General features: G+C 54.3%; 1 protein-coding gene across 2 annotated transcripts in view; it reads right to left on the bottom strand.

Moving 5' to 3' along the window:
- The window catches only part of KCNT1 (potassium sodium-activated channel subfamily T member 1), a 43,259-nt gene that overhangs the window by 4,724 nt on the left and 14,529 nt on the right, over positions 1 to 24,006 (bottom strand). Inside the window, exons 3-30 of one of the 2 annotated variants that reach the window (XM_059486168.1) lie at positions 21,984 to 22,063; positions 20,384 to 20,483; positions 19,316 to 19,372; positions 18,557 to 18,605; positions 18,358 to 18,417; positions 17,575 to 17,649; positions 17,148 to 17,231; positions 16,672 to 16,766; positions 15,632 to 15,812; positions 15,390 to 15,554; positions 14,262 to 14,398; positions 13,293 to 13,356; positions 12,789 to 12,897; positions 12,525 to 12,633; positions 11,349 to 11,498; positions 10,292 to 10,524; positions 8,599 to 8,815; positions 7,677 to 7,782; positions 7,421 to 7,593; positions 7,151 to 7,222; positions 6,748 to 6,882; positions 6,419 to 6,530; positions 6,038 to 6,139; positions 5,867 to 5,950; positions 4,791 to 4,919; positions 4,463 to 4,483; positions 3,328 to 3,631; positions 1,734 to 1,796 (exon numbers count right to left, since the gene is read on the bottom strand). In XM_059486168.1, coding sequence (XP_059342151.1) covers positions 1,734 to 1,796; positions 3,328 to 3,631; positions 4,463 to 4,483; positions 4,791 to 4,919; positions 5,867 to 5,950; positions 6,038 to 6,139; positions 6,419 to 6,530; positions 6,748 to 6,882; positions 7,151 to 7,222; positions 7,421 to 7,593; positions 7,677 to 7,782; positions 8,599 to 8,815; positions 10,292 to 10,524; positions 11,349 to 11,498; positions 12,525 to 12,633; positions 12,789 to 12,897; positions 13,293 to 13,356; positions 14,262 to 14,398; positions 15,390 to 15,554; positions 15,632 to 15,812; positions 16,672 to 16,766; positions 17,148 to 17,231; positions 17,575 to 17,649; positions 18,358 to 18,417; positions 18,557 to 18,605; positions 19,316 to 19,372; positions 20,384 to 20,483; positions 21,984 to 22,063 — 3,266 coding nt within the window. The remainder of the gene's footprint in view (positions 1 to 1,733; positions 1,797 to 3,327; positions 3,632 to 4,462; positions 4,484 to 4,790; positions 4,920 to 5,866; positions 5,951 to 6,037; positions 6,140 to 6,418; positions 6,531 to 6,747; positions 6,883 to 7,150; positions 7,223 to 7,420; positions 7,594 to 7,676; positions 7,783 to 8,598; positions 8,816 to 10,291; positions 10,525 to 11,348; positions 11,499 to 12,524; positions 12,634 to 12,788; positions 12,898 to 13,292; positions 13,357 to 14,261; positions 14,399 to 15,389; positions 15,555 to 15,631; positions 15,813 to 16,671; positions 16,767 to 17,147; positions 17,232 to 17,574; positions 17,650 to 18,357; positions 18,418 to 18,556; positions 18,606 to 19,315; positions 19,373 to 20,383; positions 20,484 to 21,983; positions 22,064 to 24,006) is intronic. The other variant, XM_059486167.1, reaches the window with a different exon arrangement.

Below are 24,006 nucleotides of genomic sequence, written 5' to 3' on the forward strand. Positions count from 1 at the left end.
GTGCCGGGGGGGGGGGGTGAAGCTGCGACAGGTGACACCATCTCCAGACAGGGTGATGGGGTGTGGATGGACAGGGTGGGGAGGGGACGGACAGACGGACGCGGGGGCAGCATGAGGAGCACGGGGGGACACCAGCTCGCTGCAAGGCTTCTCACTGGGACTCCTCTCCAGGCTTTGGGAAAGGCCCCTCTGAGGTGCAGATGGTGCAAATGGAGCAGATGGAGCAGATGGAGCTGCTCTGGGGGCACCCAGCCCTGGGATGGGCATTAACTCCAGGCTGGGGCTGCTCCTGTGGCCTGTCCTGCTGCTCCCACCTCCCCACCCCTGCCTGGCATGGGGGACCCCCCAGCCAGGGTCTCCTGTCCCAGCAATGCCAACGGGTGCCAGATCACCCTGGCACTGCTTTGCTCCAGCCCTCAGATGCAGCTCCAGCCACCACGGGCACCCAGCACAGGAATACAGCTTCCTCCCGAGGTGTCCTCGCCAAGGCACACCCCAGGGCATCCCCAGGGCTGTGCCACGTCCAGCAGTGCTTGCAGGGGCACCCAGACCTTTGTGTGGCTGCTCACACCCATCCCTGTCCCCTCTGAGGCCACAGAAGGTGCTGCAGCCGGGGGAACCCTCGGGAGGTGCTGCCTGGGACCCCTACCTGTGCCAGGGGTCCTGTCCTGTCCTGGGGCCACCAGGTTTGGGTTTTGGCCATCCCAGTGCTCAGCCTTACAGGGAGACAGGGGTGGGGTGGCAATGCCAGGGCAGGGGTGGCACACAGACCCTGGGACCCACGGGACACACGGGGGTGACATGACAGGGACGTGGGGCCGGGCTCTGGCTCTGGGCAGCTCTCCCTGCCCCATGGAAGTTCCCTGAGCCCATGCAGCCAAGCCAGGCCCTGCTGGGCACACGAGTATATTGCTGCCCCTCCACTGCCCCAGGCAATATACTCTGCCTGGCTCATGGAGGACACACTTTGTGAAGAAATGCCAACGTTTCACCTTAAGCCTGGGCTAGTGAAGCCAAAAATGAAGCTGGGATGGGCTGTTACTGATCTTGGGGCTGCTGCAGTAAAAAGGAGCCTTTCCAGGGCATGTTGCACCCTGGTGTAAAGGTGAAAATAAAGATGGGAAAACCTGGTAGGTCCCACAGAGCCCCACGAGGTGCCCGGGGTGGCTGCAGCACCAGTGGCCCCTGTGGCTGCTGTTGCTCCCTCATGCTGAGCCCAGCACCCCTGGTCACAAAATGGGGTCTCCTGATGCTGGAGAGGGGTCCAGGAAGGCAAACCAAGGGGTGCAAATGGATTTTTAAAGCTCTGCCTTGCCTTGGAGTGTGGCTGCCCCAGCAGGAGCTCCAGCATCTCATCACAGCATGCACAGGCAGCTCTTGTCCCCCTCCTGTCCCCTCCTCAAGCTGCCACTGGCTGTCCAGCCCAAAACCCCCTCACAGAGCCATGGAGGGAGGGTTTTGTCAATGAAAGCCAAGGGCTGTGATTTCCCTGTAGGAATTCAGCTACAAAAGGGTCCCTGAGGTTTCTATCTCCCTGACCAGGCAGAGCCCTGCGTTTGCACCACCACCACGGGACACTGATTGGTTTTCCAACGCCACCCAACAAATTAGTGCTGAAAGCTCGGGGATCTAAGGTGAAAACTGGCAAGGGTGAGGTTTGGGCTTAGCTGGCATGATCTTGTTGTACGCTGCACGCCATGAGTCACGCGGGACTCCCAGGGAAAGGGAATTACCTTGCAAATATCCCAGGTTTACCCGATTCATCACATCACTGGCTGTTAAATTTGCTACATCCTCTACAGAACATACAGGGAAAGGCACAGACATAAACAGAGAGAGAGAGAGAGGTCAGCAAGCCATGGTTTGGCAAATATCAGAGACGAGCTCCTGCGCTGCAGCCAAAACGTGAGCAAAAGAAAAAGGAAAGGGGCAGAAGGCAGAGCAACGTTTTGCATGGGTGTCCAGACACTGACAGTGACACAGGGTGACAACACACAGTCCCTGCACTGCTGGGTGCCCAAGGAGCTGCTGGTCCCCAGCTGTGCCCAGTGTCCCTGTCCTGGACCCCCTCACTGTCCCCTCTCCTGCCAGAGCTCCCCCAGTTTGCTTCAACCAAAATTTGCCAGCCTTGACCTGACCCCAAGATGTGCCTCAAGCCTGACCAAGGCCAGACAGCCCCCCTGGAACTGCCACAGAAACTGCTGGGACTGGGAATGAAGGGAAAGCAGGAGAGGGGGGTACACCCCTGCAAGGCCTTGCCTGCAGTCCCTGTCCTTGCCCCGTCCCACCACACTCCAGCTCTCCTGCCCCCATCCCTGGGGATGCTGGCAGTGCCACAACCACCCTGGGCCCCCACTCCAAACCACTCCAAAACCCTCCTGCACTGCACTCCTGGACATTTGCTCCTCTTCCTTCCCGTGCCTAGAGCCAAGAGGGGAAAGGAGGAATCCCACCCCAAAATCAGCTCCCATCCCAGCTGGGGCTCACTGCCAGCCTGAGTGTGGGCAGGGGGTGGACAGACACTCCTGGAGGATGGAGCAGACAAGCAGCAGCACAGGATGGCTTCAAAGAAAGAAAGAAAATAAAAAGAAAACCAAACCAACCAAACAAAAGGAGCTGTGGGCTACAGACTTTGTCATAACTGAGGGCTGGGAGCTGTCCAGGGTGACACAGATGCCAGCACCGACGGGCAGGTCAAGCTTGACGAGAGATGTGGCTGCACAGAGGGACCCTGAGCGCCGTGGCTGTCACACACAGCCACACACCCGTGTCACACGCAATGAAGCAACTCAGCCCTGCAGCTACCGAGAGCTTTTCCACAGAGAGTTTATGACAGATTAAAGTCCATAAAGAAAGGGGCTGCGCCAGCTGACGGGGTTGGGCCTCTCCCTGCCAAACTACGGGGGCTCTTGGGCACAAGGTTTGTGCTGACCTGGGGTCGGGCTGTCCTGAACCACCATCTCTGCATGGCCAGAAAGTGGGGCACAAACGGGGCCGTGTGGGGACACCGGGCCCTGCTGCAGGCACAGGGGCCACTCTGCCACTGCCAACGCCTGCCTGGAGCCATCCCAGAGCCCAGAGATGGGGGGGCTGCCTGCAGCTGGCCGGGGGTGCCAGGGGAGGGAGGGGGGCTGCGTGGGGGGACCCCAGCCTGGGGCTGCACAAGCACAAGCAAGCCGGGGATGAGGCGCAGCCCGGCTGGGACGGGCTCGGCGCTAAGCCGGGCATGGGGTTAGGCTGGCGTGGGGTTAGGCTGGCTCAGGGGTCGGGTTAGGCCGGGCCGGGGTTACCTGAGGAGCCCGCGGGCGCTCCGGCGGCGGCACTTACCGTACCCGGTGGTGGGCAGGCCCAGGTGCTTCATGCGGTTCTTGACGAGCTCGGAGAGCTCCTGGCGCTCGGAGCGGCGGTACAGGCTGAGGCGCTGCTGGCTGATCCACTCGGCCGTCTTGCTGGAGTGCTTGTTGCCCTTCCGGCTGAGCCGCCGCGCCCACTGCATGCTCTTGCGCCGCAGCAGCGGGTGCTCCGACTGGTCGCTGGAGCACGAGTTGCGGTGGTGGCCCGTCTTGATGCCCCAGTGCTCCTTGACGTCCTTGGTGTCCTCGCAGTCCTCAACATTGATTGAGATCTGTGACTAGAAGCCCAGCAGGTCACGCGGGATGGGGGGTGGCCAAGGGGGCTTTGGCCTGGGCCTGGCACGGTGGGATCTCTCCCACAGGGTGGGATCTCTCCCACGGGGAGAGATTATTTTGGGTTTTTTTGGGTTCCTTCCTCTGACCCCAATGGGCTCTCCCAGCATTTTCTCTCTGCACTGCAAGAACCGCCAGGCTGGCACAGTTCACCGAATCCCAGAGTGGTTTGGATTGGAAGGCACTCACTCCTTGCCCACTCCTTGCCATGGTCCACCACACCAGGCTGCTCCAAGTCCTGTCGAACCTGGCCTTGAACTTCCCAGGAAGGGGCAGCCACAGCTTCCCTTGGATAAGCTGAGGGGAGTCTTGTGGGCATCTCACACAGGATCACTTCTGGGATATCTGCCCAAGGAGCAGCCATGCCCTCATCTCCCTCTCTTCCCTCTTACTGCATCTGTGCTGCCACATGTCTGACCCAGCAATGCCCGCTGGTGAGCAGGAATTTATTAACGAAGCCTTTTAAAGCCTCTCAAGGAGCTGGGTTGCATTTAATTAAATGTCAACTTTCAGCTCCCTGTCACTGCCTCCTTACAAAGCTGAACGCTGAAGGTATTTAAAGGGATCCTGGCTGCCTCCCTTGCTCCTGATCCCGGTTAATTACATCAGGGCACTGAGGCTCAGCCAGTATCTCCCGTCCATGGGGACAGGCAGGCTGTGCTGGCACTGGGGCTGGGAGCTGGCACAAAGCAGGGGGTGGCTCTTGTGGCCAGGGCCAGCCCAGGGCTCAGCCAGGGTGGGGACAGGGGGCACAGCCGGGCGCGAGCGGCACTCACCTGCGCTCGGATGTCGTGGGGCTGCAGCAGGGGAGGAGAAGGGAAAACCATGAGTCAGTGCAGCAAAGGGCAGCCCTGCTGTGCCCACCCTGCTCCCCAAGTTGCCCAGGGTGTGGCAGAGCCGAGAACATCCAGCACTGCCTGGAGACCCAGCTGGAGAACCAGGACAGCACCACCCAGCGCGGCCACTCGAACGAAATAAACACAAAAATTCCCCTTCCCCTGCTCTCCCCTCCCCACTCTGCTGCACCCAGCTCTGAGGCGCTCCAGCACCCTCCTGGATCCCAGCTTGGCTGGCACCACAGGCCCTTCCCAGCCCGTGCCCTACCTCAGAGGTGGCGAACATGTGCGACTCCGTCCTGTAGATGCCGATGGGGATCTCGGCACTGGAGGAGCAGAGCTTCTGGAAGAGGCGTCCGTACGTCCGGATCCACAGGTCATCCTCAGTGATCTTCATCTGAGCAACACAGGGCCAGCATGGACTGACACAGGGTCACATGGACCAACACAGGGTCACATGGACCAACACAGGGCCAGCATGGACCGACACAGGGCCAGCATGGACTGACACAGGGTCACATGGACCAATGCAGGGTCACATGGACCAACACAGGGCCAGCATGGACTGACACAGGGTCACATGGACCAATGCAGGGTCACATGGACCAACACAGGGCCAGCATGGACCAACGCAGGGCCAGCATGGATCCCCACTGCACCTCAGGCTGCTCCTGAGCTCCACCCCAGCCCATCCATGACCGTGCCAAAAGTGATTTCCACAAGAAAATCAGGGGCAATTTCTGACCTCAGCCTTCAAAACAGAGAGTTTGGTCCTTGGCAGCTCTTGGACTTTTGGCAGCACTGAGGTTCCCCAAAATGGAGGGGAACAATGACCTGGCAATGCTGCTCTGTCACTGTGATATTTTCTGAAAAATCGTTTCACCAGGATTTCTTCTCCTGGCAAGATGAGAAGCCTCAGCTTCTCCATGTTTTGCTACTTTAGAATGTGATTTGGAGAACTGTTTACCCAGCATATGAATTTTTTTTAATTAATGGCCAGTCACAGCCCAGCTGTGTCAGACTCTCTGAGGAGTCACGGGTTTTTATTATTCATTCTTTTCTAGCCTTTTGTCTGTATCCTTTCTCTATTCTTTAGTAATAGTTTAAGAATAGATCATAATAAATCAGCCTTCTGAGAACTTGGAGTCAAATCCTCATCTCTCACCTCGTCCTGGGGACCCCATAACCCCACACTGCTCCCTCCTGGGGACCCCAGAATCCCACACTGCTCCCCCCCAGATCTGCAGAAGAGGGGAGCCCCCAAGCCCATGCACAGGGTGACAGATGCCAGCAGATCCAGGCCCCCTTGGCTGATGGTTTCACCCCAAGGGACTCAGCACGTACCGCACAGAGGTACCCGGAGCCCGGCGTGGTGTCGAGGCCCAGCAGCAGCCGAGTGATGGTGATCATGTAATCCTTCACGAACGACTGTGGAGACATTTGGGCAGGAAAACCAGGGAAAGGTTGGCTCAGCTGCTCCCTGGGGGATGCCCCAGCTGCAGGGCTGTGTCTCACCTGGTAGAGCAGCGTGTCCAGCATGCTGATGCTGAAGACTCTCCCGGCGGCGAAGGGCAGCCGGAACATGAAGGCCAGGTTGGAGCCGTTCTCTCGCTCTCTCTGCAAGAAGAAAGGGAAATTTGAGCTCAGATTGCACAGAAAATTAGAGGGCTCATGGCAATGGGAGGGCACAGGTGTAATGTTTCTGGTTAGTGTGGCAGGAGGAAACCAGGGCAGCATCTTTGCGCTGCAGAAAAAGAAGATATTTTTTTCTCCATGGAAATGTGCGAGACATGATTGGGTTTTCTGGACATGGGAAAAGCACAGGAGCTCAAATGTAGTCAGTCACTGTCAGTGTTGACTTCCCAAGCCCCTGTGCAAAGAACAATCTCCTCTTACCTTTTCTAGCTTAGAAAGGGCCAGAGAGTAACTGTCCTTTGCTCTGAACTGCATGAACCTCATGTTGGAGGGGTGGGTCAGCTCCGTGATAATGCTGAGGCTGGGGAAGAGCCTGCAACGGAAAGAGATCTGTTGTCCTGCAGCTGTCTCTGAGGATTTAAAGCCTGAGGAAGACCACAGTCATCCCTGTGCTGTCTGAGGTCAGAAATAGCTGGTTACATGCTGCTTCCTGCCGCAAACCCAGTGCCAGATGTGTCCCACTGTCCATAGCCACCACCCCAGGCACTGGCACCTGTCCTGGTCCTGTCCCCAGCAGTGGTCACCCTCACCTGAACATGGTCTGGACGTTGACAATGGTCTTGGCATCTGCCATGTAGTCCTCCTCAGCACTCATGGTGCTCTCCTTGTCCACCACCACCAAGTTGTCAGCGTAGATGATGCCACACTGCAGCAAACTGTCCAAGCTGGGCAGATCCCAAAGAGAAGAGCGCAGGGTCAGCCCTTGGAAACGACACAGGGAAGCAGCACAGGGGTTCCACGGCGAGCCCAGGCTGCTCCCAACCTGCTCTTCACCTGCTCCCATCTCCCAGGGAGGGGTTGACAACCCGAGAAGCCCGAGGTGGGCTCAGCTCTACGCTACCAACCCTGGGGCTTCTCACGGGGTGACTGAAAAGTCTGGGCTGGGCTAAATGCAACAATTCAGGCACGACAGCCATCCGTGGGAACACCTACTTGTCAATGGTGCCCTCCATGTAGTACACCATGGGGAAACAGCAGATGGCCTCCAGAAAGTGGTGCTCAGGCCTGGGGGGAGAGCCACAGAGAGCGAGGTGGTTCAGCATGTCCATGCAGCAGAGACAGACACAAAACCCCAGCGCCAGCCAGCCCAGGTACCCCACAATGGCACCACTGCTCCCTCACCCTCCCACCCCACAGCACAAACTGCCCAGGCAATGCAGGGAGGCTCTGTGGGAGGGAGAACACCCCTGGAGAAGTACTTGCTTGTTGTCCAGCAGCAGCACGATGGGGTTGAGCTCCTTGCGGGAGCGGTAGTAGGCGCGCAGCGGGACGATGAAGTTGTAGAGGCCGTTCCCCGCTGTCTCTGCAGAAACGATGATCAGCTTGTTCTTGAAGCCGTAGGCTTTGGCATCCTCAAAGCTGTTGTGTTTGCAGCCCTGTGGGGGTGGGACAGCCCAGAACTCAGCGGGCACGTCCTGGGGGGGCTCAGCCCCAGGCAGCCCCCACAGCCCCGGCTCACCTTGTCCAGCCTCAGGCAGCAGAATGGGGCTTTCTCGGGCAGCAGGTGGCACAGGGTCGGGGAGCTCCCGATGTAGGGCGAGTTTGGGGGGTAGCCCTTCACGTACCTGCAGCAGGGAGAAATCTGTGTGAGGACAGGGAGAGCTTGCCATTTATCCAGCACTCAGCTGCTGGGGAAAACATTCAACAGCAACATGTTCTTCTCCTGGCGAGATGAGAAGCATCAGCTTCTCCATGTTTTGCTGCTTTGGAATGGGATTTGGAGAATTGTTTGCCCAGCATGTGAATTGTTTCAACTTAAGGACCAATTCCAGTCTAGCTGTGTCGGGAGGGGTTAGTCACAAGTTTTTACTATTCATTCCTTTCTAGCTTTCTGATGTATCCTTTCTCTTTTCTTTAGTATAGTTTTAGTATATAATTTTCATATAATATAATACAATATGATATAATATTATATTATATGATATAGTATTATATCATATGGTATAATTATAATATAATATAATACAATGTAATGTAATATAATGTAATATAATGTAATATAAATTTTTATATATAGTTGATATATAATATAATATAATATAATATAATATAATATAATATAATATAATATAATATAATATAATATAATATAATATAATATAATATAATATAGTGTAATATAATATAATACAGTATAGTGTAATATAGTATTGTAGAATATGGTAGAGTATAGTATAATGTAATATAGTAGAATATCATATTATATCATATATCATATATCAACCTTCTGAGAACTCTGAGTCAATTCTCATCTCTCACATCCTCCTGGTGACCCCAACACCACCACAAGGACTGGTGAGCACACAGCCACAGTGAGCCAGAGGCGCCTGAATCCCACCAGGTCCCAGTGGAACGAACCAGCCAAAGAGAGAGCGACTCACTCGAGCACTGCTGACCCCTCCTCGTCCGACTGCGTCATCTCGTCCTCGGACTGGTCGCTGAGGAGGTCGCAGGGCAGCAGGGAGGAGGTGTCAGCCAGCTCCAGCACCGGGGCGATGCTGGGCCGCCGCGTGCCCGAGCCGTTCTCAGCGGGCAGGGCCAGCTTGCTGCTGTTGGCAGGGCGGCACTCGGTGTTCTGCAGGTCCATGGCCACTGTACCTGGACACACACGGGGGAGGCAGCACGGCAAACACGCTCTAAGGGGGGGAAACGTCACAGCAGCCTCCTGTCCCCAGGCCCTGCACGGGGATGAGGCAGCCCGGATGATGCTCAGCTGTTGGTGGGCACGGGGGGTGCAGGTGAAGCCCCCACTGGTGGTCTCCACCTGTGTGCAGCATCTCCCCAGGGGCTGTCTCTCTCTCTATTCCCCTCACAGCTCCATGGCCAGCTGAACCTGCTGCTCCCTGAACTGCCAAACCAGGCTCTGCAGGAGTTTTTGCCGTGCTGATGTGTCTCTGAGGTGACAGCCCTGCAGCCCAACCCCTGCCCACAACTCCTCGTGGGCTCTGGCAGACACGAGTCAGGTCAGGAGCCACATCTGCCCTGGCAGTGCCCTCCCTGTGGATGTCCCTTTGCCCCAGGGAGAGGCAGGCAGGCAGCAATGCCCCCACCCACCTCCCACATCCCTCCCGATCAGCTCCCGGCCCTAGAATATCAGAATCCTTAAGGATAGAAAAGTCCTCTGAGATTGAATCCAGCCATTCCCCCAGCACTCTCAACCTGCCACTAAATCATGTTCCCAAATGCCACATCTACAGGTAATTTAAATCCCTCCAGGGATGGTGACTCCACCACTGCCCTGTGACAAAGCTTCACAGCCCTTTCTGTGAAGGAATTCTTCCTAATATCCAACAAGACAGACTTCCTCATCCTGTCCTCCAGCAGCTTCCAAAAACCAAACACATTGATGGAGTGTCCCAAGAAGCAGAGCCCAGACATTGGCCTTGCCAAACACCCTGCCCTGCTGGCACTCACGTCATGTCTGTCTGTCCCTCTCATGACCCTGCCAAAGGTCCCTCTGAGTGGAGCTGTGTGACAAACAGCGCTCAGCAAAGCGCTCCGAGGCCTGCTGGGGGATAATCTATGCAAATTGCTGCTCAGGAGTACAAACATATAAATTATTTGCTTGAAATATAATGTGCTCGTGTGGCTCAGCTCCTCCAAAACTTGTTCTCCCCGGATACAAGAGGGAAGTAATGACTCATGGTATTTTTCACTTGCACAAATGCACCGCTGGCTGCAGGGAGAGCAACGGCTTGGGAAGCATAAACGTGATTTAGGATGTGCCCCACGGCATTTCTTCCTCCAGCCTTGGAAATAATTGGGGGCTAAATCCAGGCTTGGGGCATTTATGCAAATACCCTTAATGATAATGGACATCACGAGGTTTAATAATGATATTTGAGCTTGCTGAGAGCACGCAGAGTGCAAGGGAATATGTATTTTACTGGTGAGATTTCTGGAAGAGAGCACGGAAAGGGTTTTTGGGGAGGGAGGAGCGTGGCAAGGAGAGTGCAAAACACAGAATAAAACCCAAATGTGGGGAGGAAACCGAACCCAAAGGAACCCAAAGGTGGGGGAGGTGATGGAGGGGGGTGTGCCAGCCCCTGCTGCCCCCCGAGCCCCCCGACTCACCCATGCTGGCAATGATGCTGTGCACGGGCAGCCGGGAGGGGCCGTCGTAGCTGCCTGCAAAGCCCTTCTTCTTCTGCTTCTCCTCCTGCTTGAAGATGAAGGCAGAGTTCTCCTCCTTGGTGATGTTGATGTAGAAGCAGGTGTCTGAGGCTGCCATGATGTGTCTGGGGCCGGGGTTCAGCAGGATGCTCTTGTTCTCCTCCCTGCGGATCCCGATCAGGCAGACACCGTACCTGGGGGGGAAGGAGCAGGGGCTGGGCATTCCCAGCTGGGAAAATCCCCTCTGGGACACTGTCCCTGCACACAGGACCTGGCAGCAGCCCCAGCCCAGGGGGAGCAGTGGCTGGGCATTCCCAGCTGGGGAAAATCCCCTCCTGTGACAGACACATTTTATGAAAAATCCTTTCCTTAGGATTTTTTCTCCTGAGAAGCTGAGAGGCCTCAGGAACAAAATGTAAACAATGGTTATCTGCTGCTGTGGAATGCAACAGGTGGTTCTTTGACTGGTGTCATAGAGTTGTTTCTAATTAATGGCCAATCACAGCTGGCTTGGAATCTTTCTCCGACACACAAGCCTTTGTTATCATTCCTTCTTTTCTATTCTTAGCCAGCCTTCTGATGAAATCCTTTCTTCCATTGTTCTATTTATTATTTTATTATATATATTATATTAAAACTAATATAATGTATAATAAAATATATTAAAATATATTTTATTATATATCATAATATATAATATATAGCTAATTTTATATATATTAAAATTTTGTTTTAATAGAATATGTTTTATATTTTAATAAAATATGTTAATATAATATATATCATTTTTAATATAATATATATTATAAAATAATAAATCAAGCCTTCTGAAACATGGAGTCAGATCCTCGTCTCTTCCCTCATCCTCACACCCCTGTGAACACGGTCACACCCTCCTGCAGGGACTGGGCATTCCCAGCTGGGGAAAATCCCCTCAAAGCACCTCACAGCAGCCCCAGCCCTGTCCCCAGGGTGTGCAGACAGACAGATCCCCCTGCCCAGAGCCCCCTGCCCTCACTTCTTGTGCGCGTGGAAGGCGGCGTAGGTGAAGCTCTTGCCCTCGTACTCCATGAAGAACTTGCTGTCCCCCATGCGGATGTGATAGACCTCATTGCCCGAGCAGCGCCCGTACATGCGCTGCCACTGCTCCGGAGACTCCTGGCCCTCCCTGCAAGGGCAGCACCAGCATCAGCGGGGACCCCCGGGGCTGGGATGGGACCCTCAGGGGTGGGATGGGATCCCTGGAGCTGAGATGGGATCCCTGGAGCTGGGATGGGACCCACAGGAGTGGAAATGGACCCCCTGGTTCTGTGATAGCCCCCTGGATCTGGGATGGACCCCCTGGAGCTGGGATGGGATTCCCAGGGGTGGGATAGGACCCCCAAGGTTGGGATGGGACACCCTGGACTTGGGATGGGACCCCAGGGGCTTCAATGCAACCCCTGGAGCTGTGATAGACCCCTGGGGCTGGGATGGACCTCTGGAGCTGACACAGGTCCCCAAACCCCAGCCAGATTCTGTTGGATTCCATAACAATCCCTGGAGCTGCCCCCGAGCCCGGCAGCAGGGAGGTGACAGTGACACACGGCCACGGGCTGCTGGTGCTCTCCCAGGATGAGCTCATTCTCACTTTGGGCTCTAAGTGCCTTTTTATTTAACAGGGCTCCTGCAGAGTGCAGGGGGAGGTGCAGAGCCCGTGCTGGCAAACAGCCCCGAGCACGGGCCAGAGGCATCTGGCAGGGATGTTTCATAACTGATTTCATGGCACTTTACCAAAAATTCAGACATTTCTGATGGCCAAGGAGTGCAGGGCACACACCCCTGCTCTCCTGTGCTGGCAGAGCTCCTTGCAGCCATGCTGGATATAAACCCACCAAAAAACCCTGCAGGCTCTGGGGCTGCTTGTGCTGTGAATTCACCTTCCTGCCAGCAGCACCGTGCCAATACAAAGATATTTTTACCTCCAGCCTCTGCAAAGTTGGCATTGCCCAGCCCAGCTGCACTGGTGTGGTCCCCTTACAAAGTGGGATTTTGTTTTTGGCCTGGATGGGGGCCCCAGACCCCATTGTGCTCCCCAGAACCATCCCAGACCCCTCTCCCCTGAGCTCAGAGGCCTCAGTTCCGCCACCCTCCAGGCTCAGGCAGGGGTAGGGGGGGACAGGGATAGCAGGGGACAGCAGGGGACAGCACTCACTGGCCACGGGAGGTGTGCACCAGCAGCGTGATGAGGGTGGAGGTGGCAGGGCAGACACAGTTCAGGGCCAGCATGGCGTATTTGCACTCCTCCTCACACACAACGTGATCTGAAAGGCAGAGGGGACCATCAGGAGGGGAGGGGGACAGGGCCTGGGAATGGGGTCATTTTGGGGTGGTGCTGGGCGCTGGGTGTTCCCTCCTGCTGCCAGTCCAGGAGGGCTCCCAGCTGACCAAGAGCTGCTGTGCAGCTGCTCCGACTCACCTGCAAACTTGACATGGAATTTATTTTCTGGCTTTAAGATCTGAACGTAGAGAGGACAGTTTGGAGCAAAGTCTTTGACAGCCCAGGCCCTCAGGATGGTCTGGTGGTCCTGGACAGGGACAAGAGCAACACGAGCTGCCTGGTTGATGGTTTCTTGGTGGATGGTTTCTTGGTGGATGGTTTCTTGGTGGATGGTTTCTTGGTTGATGGTTTCTTTTCCCCAAGGCTTCTACCCCTGGGATGAGCTGCAACGCACCCAGCCACCCTGGAGATGTACAGCAAGGGCTCCTCCTGCCCCTGGTGCTCCCTGAACCCAGCACCCAGCAGGAGGAAGGTGAGCCCACAGGGCTCAGTGTGCTGTGCATGTCTCTGTGCCATCCCCAAGGTTCCCCTTGGCACTCAGCCCTTCCCAGCACCCTCCGTTGCCAGGCACAGGTGACACCAACACCACCCCGGTCCCTTCTGCCCAAAAAATGCCCCATGCCCAGCCCTGGCTGGACTCACAGCTGCTGTTCTGTCCACCTCATTCCGGCTGCTGAGGATGAAGCAAGCTTCTCCATTGTCCATCCTGCCAGGAGAGAGCAGAGACCCCATGAGCTGCAGGGCCCACAGGGCTGGGCACTGCCCACCCCACCAGGCCCCTGCTGGCACAAAAATATTTGATGAAAAATCCTCCTGAGAAGCTGGGAAGCTTCAGCTTCTCCATGTTTTGCTGCTTTGGAATGTGATTTGGAGAATTGTTTACCCAGCATGTGAAATTGTTTTTACTTGGTGACCAATGACAACCACCTGTGTCAAGGCTGTGAGCAGTCACAAGATTTTATTATCATTCCATTCCTTTCCTTTGCTAGCCTTCTGATGAAATCCTTTCTTCTGTTCTTTAGTATAGTTTTAATATATCATTTTCTTTTAATACAATATATATCATAAAATAATAAATCAGTCTTCTGAAACATAAAATCAAGATTCTCCTCTCTTCCCTCATCCTGGGACCCCTGTGAGCACCACCACTCCCTGCCAGCCCCCAGACCCAGCACAGGCTGGGGTGACACTGGGGTCACTGGGCTGTGCAGGGTGTCCTGTGGAAGTTTACAGGCAGCCCTGACATGGCAAAAGATGAGAATCTTGACTCCATGTTTCAGAAGGCTGATTTGTTATTTTATGATATATATTATATTAAAACTATAGTTAAAGAGAAGAAGAAAGGGTTTCATCAGAAGGCTTGAAAGGAAAGGAAGGAATCGAATGACAACAAAAGCTTGTGACTCTCAGAGGGTCTGAGCCAGCTGGGCTGTGATTGGCCATTAATTAGAAACAACCACAATTAATTAGATGCACCCATTGCATTCCACAGCAGCAGATAACCATTGTTTACATTTTGTTCCTGAGGCCTCTCAGCTTCTCAGGAGGAAAAATCCTGGCAAAGGGATTTTTCAGGAAATATCATGGCTACAACAGTGTCCCTCTGCTCACTTGGCTCTCATCAGGTCCTGGTCCTTGAGTGCAGAGCCCTGGAGGTAGATGACCCTCTGGGACCACAGGGGGATCTGCAGCACACGCCGCACCTGGATGTCCATCTCCGTGGGGCACAGGATCACCACGTAGTAATCCTGCAGGAGAGAGGCCACTGCTACAGGAACCTCCTCCAGCCACCTCTAATCAGCTCTCGGAGGTCTGTAACACACTCAGGACAGCTCAGCTACCTTTGGAAGCATAAAAATCAGCAGGATGGCTTCTGTTGCAGCGTTAGAAACAAAAAGGTTTAATAAAAGGCAAAGTAACAAACAGCGAAACCAAGCCAAGTGCTGGACGTTCTTGCTCCTGGCAAAACACTTTACAAAAACAGAGCTCAGGGAGTTCAGAGGACAAGGAATCTGGGCATGTCAGGCCTTTCTCCTTCTTCTTCTTGGCCTCCATCTTCTGCTGTGATGTTGGCACTTTTAGATTGGTTTAGAGTAGAAGCTCACTGTCTAACATACGTGATAGGTGTGGGAAATTACCTGTAAATATTGTGCACATAGTTTTAGATCGGTTTAGAGTTGAAGCTCACTGTCTAACATAGGTGATAGGTGTGGGAAATTACCTGTAAATATTGTGCACATAGTTTTAGATTGGTTTAGAGTAGAAGCTCTCTGTCTAACAGGTGATAGGTGTTGGAAAGTAATTGTAAATATTGTACACATAGTTTTAGATTGGTTTAGAGTAGAAGCTCTCTGTCTAACAGGTGAAAGGTATTGGAAAGTAATTGTAAATATTGTACACATAGTTTTAGATTGGTTTAGAGTAGAAGCTCTCTGTCTAACAGGTGATAGATATTGGAAAGTAATTGTAAACATTGTACACGTAGTTTTTAGTATAAAAAGATAACACTGCCCTGGGAGCAGGCAGAGTGCCTCTGACTGTCCTGCTGAGCGGACCTTGGCAGGCCAAGAGAAATAATTTTATAGATAAGATACAATAAACAACCTTGAGACGAAGAAATTAAGAGCCCTGACTCATTCTTTGACCACCAGGCTGGGAAAAGAGACTTTCTAACACCTTGGGGTCACTCTGACCAGCAGAGATCCTACAGGGAGAGTGTGAGCCCGGCCTGGGGCTCACCTGCAGGCGAGGGTGGGCGTAGAACTCGTTGAGGAAGTCCATGAGGAGGTCGATCTTGAGGGAGCTGACGCACAGCACCACGTGCTTCTCGGTCTGCGCGCGGTGCCGGCTGTAGTTGCCCCCCGACTTCTGCCGCTCCATCCACAGGTACACCAGCTCCTCGAACTGCAGGGGGCACGGAGCTGGTGTCCCCAGGGCAGGGCTGGCAGCCCCTCCGCGCCCCCAGGCTGTGCAGGTCTCACCTGGAGAGGCAGCACCACCAGGGCCACGCAGATCATGATCACCACGAGCAGCTGGGAAGGCCAAATCTTTGGTGTCACGTCTCCGTAGCCCACGGTGGAAAAGGTGACGATGCAGAAATAGAAGGACTTGAAGAGGGAGAGCTTCTCACCTGCTCTTTCCAAGTGCTGGATGCCGCAGGTCCTGGAAGGGAAAAGCCCGGTCACGGCAGGGAGATCCCCACACACCTGCAGCTCAAAGCCATCCTGCTGGACACAAGTGTCACCCAAACCTTGCTGGGCCCAAATTGTACCCCCCCTTCCCTCAAACTCATCCAGCAGCAGGGCTGGGAGCACCACTGAGCTCTGAAATAGCATTAGTCACCCACATCAGAGCATCGCCTTTATTGCCAAAAGCTCATGAGCCTAAAAGCCTCATTTCCCCTCCATTCAGCAACTTAATGGTTTAATATGCCTCCAACCCAGAGCAAGGCAGCCAGAGGAGAATTCAAAGCCTAATTCAGAGCTAAATAGCCCATGATGAGCTCTGCTCCCCTGCCCAGAGGAACACCCTGGATGCTGGCAATGGCAGGGAAAGGGCCCAGTTAATTAGCAGGAGCCCCAGTGGCCAATTACACAAATGACCTGAGGAGCTGTGAGGTGTGGGGGAGGAAGAGCTGGAGCCTTGGAGTGAGATGGGTTCTGGTGAATGAACCACCCCTGGAGCATGAGCCATCCCTCACCTGTCCCTGGGGGAAGCTGCTGCCCCTGTCCTGTGTCCACATCCCCCAGCTGCCTCTGGCTGCACCCTCACCAAAAGCTCCCTGATCAAACCCTAGAACAAGGCAGGATCAGAAGTTTGGCTTAAAAACCCCCTCAGAGTGCTGGAGATGGAGCAAAGCAGGGGAAGGTGTGAGCCCTGCAAGAGCCCAGCTTTGCCAGCTGCTCCAGATGGGCACAGCTGGATTCCTGGCGGGTGGGCACGGCTGGATTCCTGGCGGGTGAGCACAGCTGGATTCCCAGGGTCAGGAGGGGGTTTTAGGGAAATGGAAAGCAGCACTCACCCCGTGAAAACGAGACACAGGAGGGTGCAGATGAGGATGAGCACCTGGTTGAACATTGCTGACTGTGTCCTTTGGATGGCTCGGTGCAGGTCGTTCTGGGGAGACAGGGGAGGGCTCCCAGCAGCTCACACAGCCTGGGGGCACCAATTTCTGCCTTGCTGGCTCCCACAGTGCCCTCCCCAGGGAAGGGCAAGCCTGGATTCAGCCCTTGGGAAGGGATGTGCATTCCCATCAGCAGGGCTGGGATCTGAGAGCTCCAGTGGGAGCAGGGGAATGGCTGGAACTCCTCACCCCAACCACCCCTGCCACTGTGGTTTGGATTCTGAGGGGTTCCTGGTCACAGCCTGGCACCCCCAGCCTGGCATTCCCTGACACACACCAAGCTCCAAATCCTGCCCCAGAGCTGGGGCAGCCAAGGGTCCCCTCCCAGCCCTGCTGCCCTCCACATCCCCAAGGAGACAAAAGGGATCACTCACAATCATGTTCTCCAGGGCGTACTTGGCCAGCCAGCAGTTCAGAAACACAGGAATGAACAAATTCCGCAGAGGAGGCCAGAATATCTACAAAAACAAGGGTTATTTGCAGAAATAATCCACATTCTTTTAAAAAATAGAGCCATAAGCAGCCAATCCTCCCCGTGTGGAAGGATCCAAACCCAAGCTGAGCAGAAGCTGCCACCAAACAGGGCCCTGCTTCCCTGGCTGCAGCAGAGCAGCTGGAAAGGGAGGAGGGGTTTGGGATAACACTCCAGAGAAAATCATTATATTGTCAAATATTGAAGGGAAAATTTCCTGCCAGCCTTAAAAACCACTAGGCCAGACACCCATTTGTCTTTATTTTATCACCAAAATACAGCAATTACTGCACTTAGAGCTGCTTTAAATGCCACCAGGACACACTCACCGTGATGATGAATGGCACTGTGTTGATCATCTCCAGGATGAAGGAAATGCGAAAAATCTGCTCCCAGATGTTCCCCTGAGGAATTAAAACCCAAGAAGAATTAGATAACCATAAAAACTTCCCAGAGGAAAATTAAAGTGATCCCACCCTGCTGGATGAGGGAAATACGGTGCAGGAGAGGTGCAGTGGTGGTGCCAGGCACTCTGGGAGCAGGAAACATTCCCAAACTCCTCCCAAAGTCCTCTCCACAGACACTGCGTCTGTCTGTCTGTCTGTCACTGCTGCCACCCAGAGCTGGGGGACAACAACACTTCGTGCAGGGATGGAGAGTGACAGTGACACTGACAGATGGCTGGCACTCAGAACAGGGGGTGATGCAGCGTCTGAGCCTCTGCTGCCAACCCTCCCCTGGTCCCTGAGAAGATGCCATTTGTCAAGGTCACTTTTTCTGGCCATTTCAGGTGGCTTTGGTCCAAAGGAGCCAGCCTGTGCCTCTCCTTGGAGCAGTGCCATTCCCTCCAGAGGGATGAGCAGGAGTGACCCTGCCGAGCTCGGGGAATCTGGGATGTGTCAGCCTGACACCAGGAACAGCCAGCCTGCATTGAACAGCCCTGAATCTCTGAGAAAGCACAAAAAGCAGAGATTCTGCTCTGCACACCCAGCAGCCCGAGGGGGAATGAGAAAGGAAAACATCCAGAGGTGGCAGACAAACAAACACATCCTGCCGGGATGTGAAATCCATTCCTGCAGAGGAGGCTGAGCCCTCCCGGCCCAGGCTCTCACCTTGTAGCTGAGATAGGTGAGCAGCATGGTCTCCAGGAAGCTGATGAGGGCGATGCTGACCTGCAGGGACACACACAGGGGGGCTCCAGGGCTCTCTCCAGGCGATGGGAGCCCCCCAAGCCCCCAGGGATGCCACAGGTGGAGCAGAGCCCCAGCCCAGCTCCTCTGGGCTCCTGCACACCCAGCAGGGGCTGCTCACCTGCACGGCCCACAGGGGGGTTTTCCTGTCCACCCAGAAGATGTGGGACCTGGAAAGAAACCCAGATGGGATCTGAGCTCAGCTGTCAGGGTTTTCACCTCCACAAATGCAAACCCGAGGCCATCCTTGTCGCAGACAACTTTTATGAAAAATTCTTTCCTTAAGATTTTTCCTCCTGAGAAGCTGAGAAGCCTCAAAAACAAAATGTAAACAATGGTTATCTGCTGCTGTGGAATGCAACAGGTGGATCTGTGATTAGCTCACGTTTGTTTGTAATTAATAGCCAGTCACAGTCAGCTAGGCTAAACTCTCTGCCCGAGACAGAAGCTTTTGTTATCATTCTTTGATTTCCTATTCTATTCTTAGCTAGCCTTCTGATGACACCTTTCCTTCTATTCTTTTAGTATAGTTTGAATGTAATTATATATATTATAAAATAATAAATCAAGCCTTATGAAACATAGAGTCAGATCCTCATCTCTTCCCCAATCTGGAAACCCCTGTGAACACGGTCACAACCCCTGACTCAGGAGCTGCTGCTCCCTCCTGCACAGTTTGCTCAAGCAGCCCCTGCACTGGAATTCAGCCATTCCCAAGGGTGCACCCAAAGGATTTGGTTCTGGGATGCTGCTCCACATCCCCTGAGCAGCCCCAGAACCAAGAAATGGCCTCAGGGAAATGCCAGCAGCAGCCACCTCCATCCCTGTGCTCCCCCAGGCTGGCAGAGCTGGCCCAGGGCCCCGAGCAGCTCCCACTCACCAGTTGATGTTGGTGGACTGGTTGAAGGCTGTGTAATTCTGCTTCTCACATTCCCAGCTGGGGAGAAAGAGCAGGGAAAAGCAGTCAGGGGGGAACAGGGATGCTGGGATTGACCAGCAGCATTTCCATGGATCCAGACACCCTGATTCCTGTAGCCAGGGCTTTGCACAGGAAAAGCCTCACCCAGGAAGCCTTGGGCATCTTAGTACTGGAGGACAAAACCCCTCAGGTGCTTCAGCCCTACCAGAGATGCTGTGGAATGCTGATTCTCCCTGGCACAGAGCTGCAGGGAACTGGGAATTACCAGGTCACAATCAGCACAATGTGCTGAGCTGCAGCCCCAGCTGAGCTCTGCCTGCCCTGCTGGGAGGGCTCTGCTCCCTCTGGCCAGCCTTGCTGCTGCCACACTCCCCCTGGAAAATGGGATTCCCTGAGCTGCAGCTGTGCTAAAGCTCTCAGGGATGAGCATCCATGTCCTGCTTCATTCTCACAGGTCTGGAAGCACTCCCAGAACGTGCAGATGTGCTTGGCAGTCTGCAGCCTCTACAAGGGGGAAATCAAATCACCAATTATCCAAGCTCTTGGGGGAAAAAAATCACATTGTACACGAGCTAAACGAAGCAAGGACACATTAAAAATAGGCTTTTACGGAAAGCCAGTACAAAGCTGATGTGTGGAATCATCCATCACCTCAAGGATCCACACAGCACACCGTATTTCCCTCTCAAGTGCTTCAATGGGATTTAGTGTTAATGTCTTCAAGCACTTCAGCCTTCACAAAACATTTGCATGGTGCTGCCCTGGAGCGGCTGAGCTCCTGACAGAGTCAGGCAGAACTTGGAAATGAACATTTTCCCACCATGCTCTGCTCAGGGCCAGTAGATGCCCCCACACCCATCCACAGGGCGTGAGCAGGGGCCTCCAGCCTGGGAAATTTTGTTAAAGCCCCAATTCAAACAGCTGTGGGGGGGGTGACAAACCCATCCTGAACCCTGGCACACCCTCAGTGAGCCCTGGGGCAGCTGGGGCTGGGGGCAGCTGGGGCTGGGGGCTCTCTCTGTCTCTCACCAGCCGATGCCCTCCTCGGGGTTGTCCAGCAGCACGCGCACGATGTACAGCAGGCACGTCAGCAGCTTCAGGGAGAAGTTGAAGAGCCGGATCCGCAGGCCTGTGGGAGGGCAGCAGGGATGGGGCAGCGTTCCTGGGCATCCCCAGGGACCCCACACAGCCCAGCAGCCCCCCAGCACAGCCCCACAGCACAGGAGCCCCCTGATCCCTAAGGGGAGCTGCAGCAGCTCTGCCCAGGTTCGCCCAGCAGTGCCACAGACACGGGAGGCAACACAGAGATAAATAACCATGAGTCAGCTCCTTGCTGACCCCAAAGATGTGAGAGAGACACAGGAGCTGCTGGAGTTATCCCCCTCATTAGCAGGCACCATCTAACAGCAGCAGAGCAGCACTGACCACGTCACCTTGCAGGAGAGCAGGGGTGGTGAGGAAAAGCTGCTGCTTCATCCACTCTGCCTCCCCAGCCAGTTCATGGGGTTATTACTCAGATTACAAGTGAGAAATCCATCACATTTTCATTAAAAACTTCCCCGTGGGCACCCTGTTGTACAGCTTTTTAGCAAGACAACAGGATGCAGGCGGGAGAAGAAAAGGCAAATTTCTAAATGAACCAGCAGGCCCCCTCCAGACAGCTAATGACAGCTCGGAGGAAGAAAATAAAAACACCATTAGTCAAGTGGAGACTAATCCCCATGGCTGGAGCAGGAGAGGGTAACTCACAGCCTGCCCTGGCTGTCCCCAGAGCCCCAGGGAGGCACAGCCAGCTTCCCCATGGGGACACTGGCTCCCTGATGGGGACACTGGCTCCCTGATGGGGACATTGGCTCCCTGACACCCCCTGCTCCCAGCCAGCTGTTTGTCACACTGTGGCTGTCCCCAGCGAGCAGAGGTGATGGGATGTCACAGACATCTTTTATGAAAAATCCTTTCCTGAAGATTTTTCCTCCTGAGAAGCTGAGAGGCCTCAAAAGCAAAACGTAAACAATGGTTATCTGCTGCTGTGGAATGCAACAAATAAATCTGTGATTGGTCTCATGTGGTTGTTTCTAATTAATGGCAAATCACAGTCAGCTGGCTCAGACTCTCTGTCCCAGACATGAGCCTTTGTTATCACTCTTTCTTTTCCTATTCTTAGCTAGCCCTCTGATAAAATACTTTCTTCTATTGTTTTTGTATAGTTTTAATATAATATATATCATATATTATAAATATATTATATATAATATATTAAATTATATATAAATATATAGTATACAATATATATTATATAAATATAATATAATAGATTATATTATTATATATTAAATATAATAAATCAAGCCTTCTGAAACATGGAGTCAGATCCTCGTCTCTTCCCTCACCCACGGACCCCAGTGAACACGGACACAGGGAGAGGCATCCTCTCCTCCCCATGGAAAGCATCCCCAAACCGAGCTGCCAGCACCCAGCAAAGGGGCAGGAGGCAGCAGCATCCCCGGGCAGGGGACACGCGGGGACAGGGCCACCAGCAGGTGGCAATGGCTCCTCATGGCCAGGAGGAGCGCGGCTGTCCCGGCCCGGGCCGGGCTCGGCTCTCGCTCCCCGTGCCCGCAGCACTCACTCGATCGCTGGTTTTTGATGAAGAAGAGCTTCAGCCGCTCCTTGAAGGTGTTCTCATTCACGTAGAACTCGACCTGCACCCTGCGGGGAGAGCCCCCAGCGGGGCCGTCAGTGGCGGCAGGACGCGGGCAGGACCCCCAGAGCCCCCCGGAGCCCCATCCCCGCTGGGTGACCCCGCTGACACCCCACAGTGACCCAGGCTCGGGGTGGGCTCCCGGCTGTCCCCGCAGTCCCATCACCAGCCAGGAGCCCCAGCGACCCCCAGAGCAGCCAATGTGACCCCAGAGCCAGCTCTGCTGGGCACCCAGGCTTGGCTGTGGTTCACACACACACCCAGAGAGCAGAGCCACAAACTTCTCCCTTCACACAACTTCACAAGGTCCAAAACCTCCCCGAGAGCAGCTCTGGAGCTGCCTCTCCCTGTTAACCAGCTCCAGCAGAGCACGAGCTGGCCAGGACAATGTCCCCAATGTCCCCAGTGTGTCCTGGCTCTGTCCATGCCCTGCTCTGCCTGGGGAGGAGAAACACCCGGCATGGAAACTGTAAAAAAAACAATTCCGCTGTAAACGGAGAAAATTTCCCTTTGTTGCTAAGATACCACTCTTGGTCATTCCAGAAAAACCCAGGGGCTGACACCAGCTCCAAACTCCACCCAGGGCCACTGGTGGTGGCTCCTGGCAGGGCACTGACAGCATCCGGCAGGGAGGAGCTGCAGGTGGGGCTGGAAATTCCATCCCGCCTTCCCTGGCTTCTCCTGCCTCCCCTCGGCCAGCCCCACATCGCAGGGATGGGACAAAACTCCCCGGGGCTGCATGGGGGCTCCTGCAGGCTCTGGGATGCAGGTGCCAGCTCCGACCACATCCTGATTTCCTGGGGATGGAGGGATGAGTATTTACCAAACATCCACACCCAGCTGATCAGGCAGCAAATTGGGAAGGGGTTTTACAAGATCTCCATCCCAAGCTCCATCCCAGCTGGGCTAAGGGGTGGGGAGGTGGCCAGAGGGGCTCTGCACCACACCTGGTTCATGTCACCGCGAGAAGGGACAGCCCCAGACCCCGCTGCAGGAGAGAACAGGAGAATTGACAAGCACAATGCCTGAGGAGCAATGAGCCTCAATGCAGAGCCTCAGAGCCCAGCCTTTACACCTGCTCAAATTAATCCTCCCCAGAGCCAGACGCCACAAATCATTTTTCTGTGCCAGGGCATAAATCAGCTGTCACAACAGCTCACAATGCTGCACACGAGATAATTGCTCCTTCTCCTTATTAAAAATGGCCAGGAAGTGCTGGGAGCTGGCTTCCAGCTCCCTGAGCACCCCATTCATCAGAGCCCCCGAGGATTGAGAGCCTTGAGGAGCTGCAGACTCCAGGAGCACGATTCCTCTGCCAGACACTTGTCTGGGATCAGAGCAACAAACAGCTGAATAAATCTCTGCCATCAGACAGATGGTTCACTGATCTGTGGAGCTGTGGCCCACCTCGAGACAATGGCTGTAATTGCTGGTGGATAAAAGCACTAAATGATGAGATCTAACTCCCTGTGATAAAGTGGCCCACGTATTCATCCATCCCATGGCTGCAGGAGGAAGGAACACTGGGAAAACAACAAAGCAACAAAAAGCCACGTCTTGACTGGGGGGAACAGGGTGTTTAACACTGCAGAGAGATGAGGAAATAAAAGAACGTGGAGGGAACACGTTCCTGTGCAGGCAACCTGCCAAGGCTGAGCCCCAGATCTTTGTGGGGGCCCCACTCTGCAGGTGAATCCAACACCCCAACACAATGAGGGGTGCCTCTTCCCAGGCAGCAGCACCATCCCAAAGTATCAAAGCTCTTACTCCATTTCCAGCTGAGGGAAGGAGATGATCTCATGTAAAACATACCCTTTAATTTCATTGTCAGGAAGTTAACTGGGAGTGAGAATCAAGCAAAACTCTGACTGCATCATCACCACCCCAAAACACACCGTGACAGCTCTGCCTTCGCAGCAGCTCAGCCAGGATGGGGTGCTCAGAGTGTCCC

The sequence above is a fragment of the Ammospiza nelsoni genome, chromosome 20 (genome assembly GCF_027579445.1).
Source record: "Ammospiza nelsoni isolate bAmmNel1 chromosome 20, bAmmNel1.pri, whole genome shotgun sequence".
Lineage (NCBI taxonomy): Eukaryota > Metazoa > Chordata > Aves > Passeriformes > Passerellidae > Ammospiza > Ammospiza nelsoni.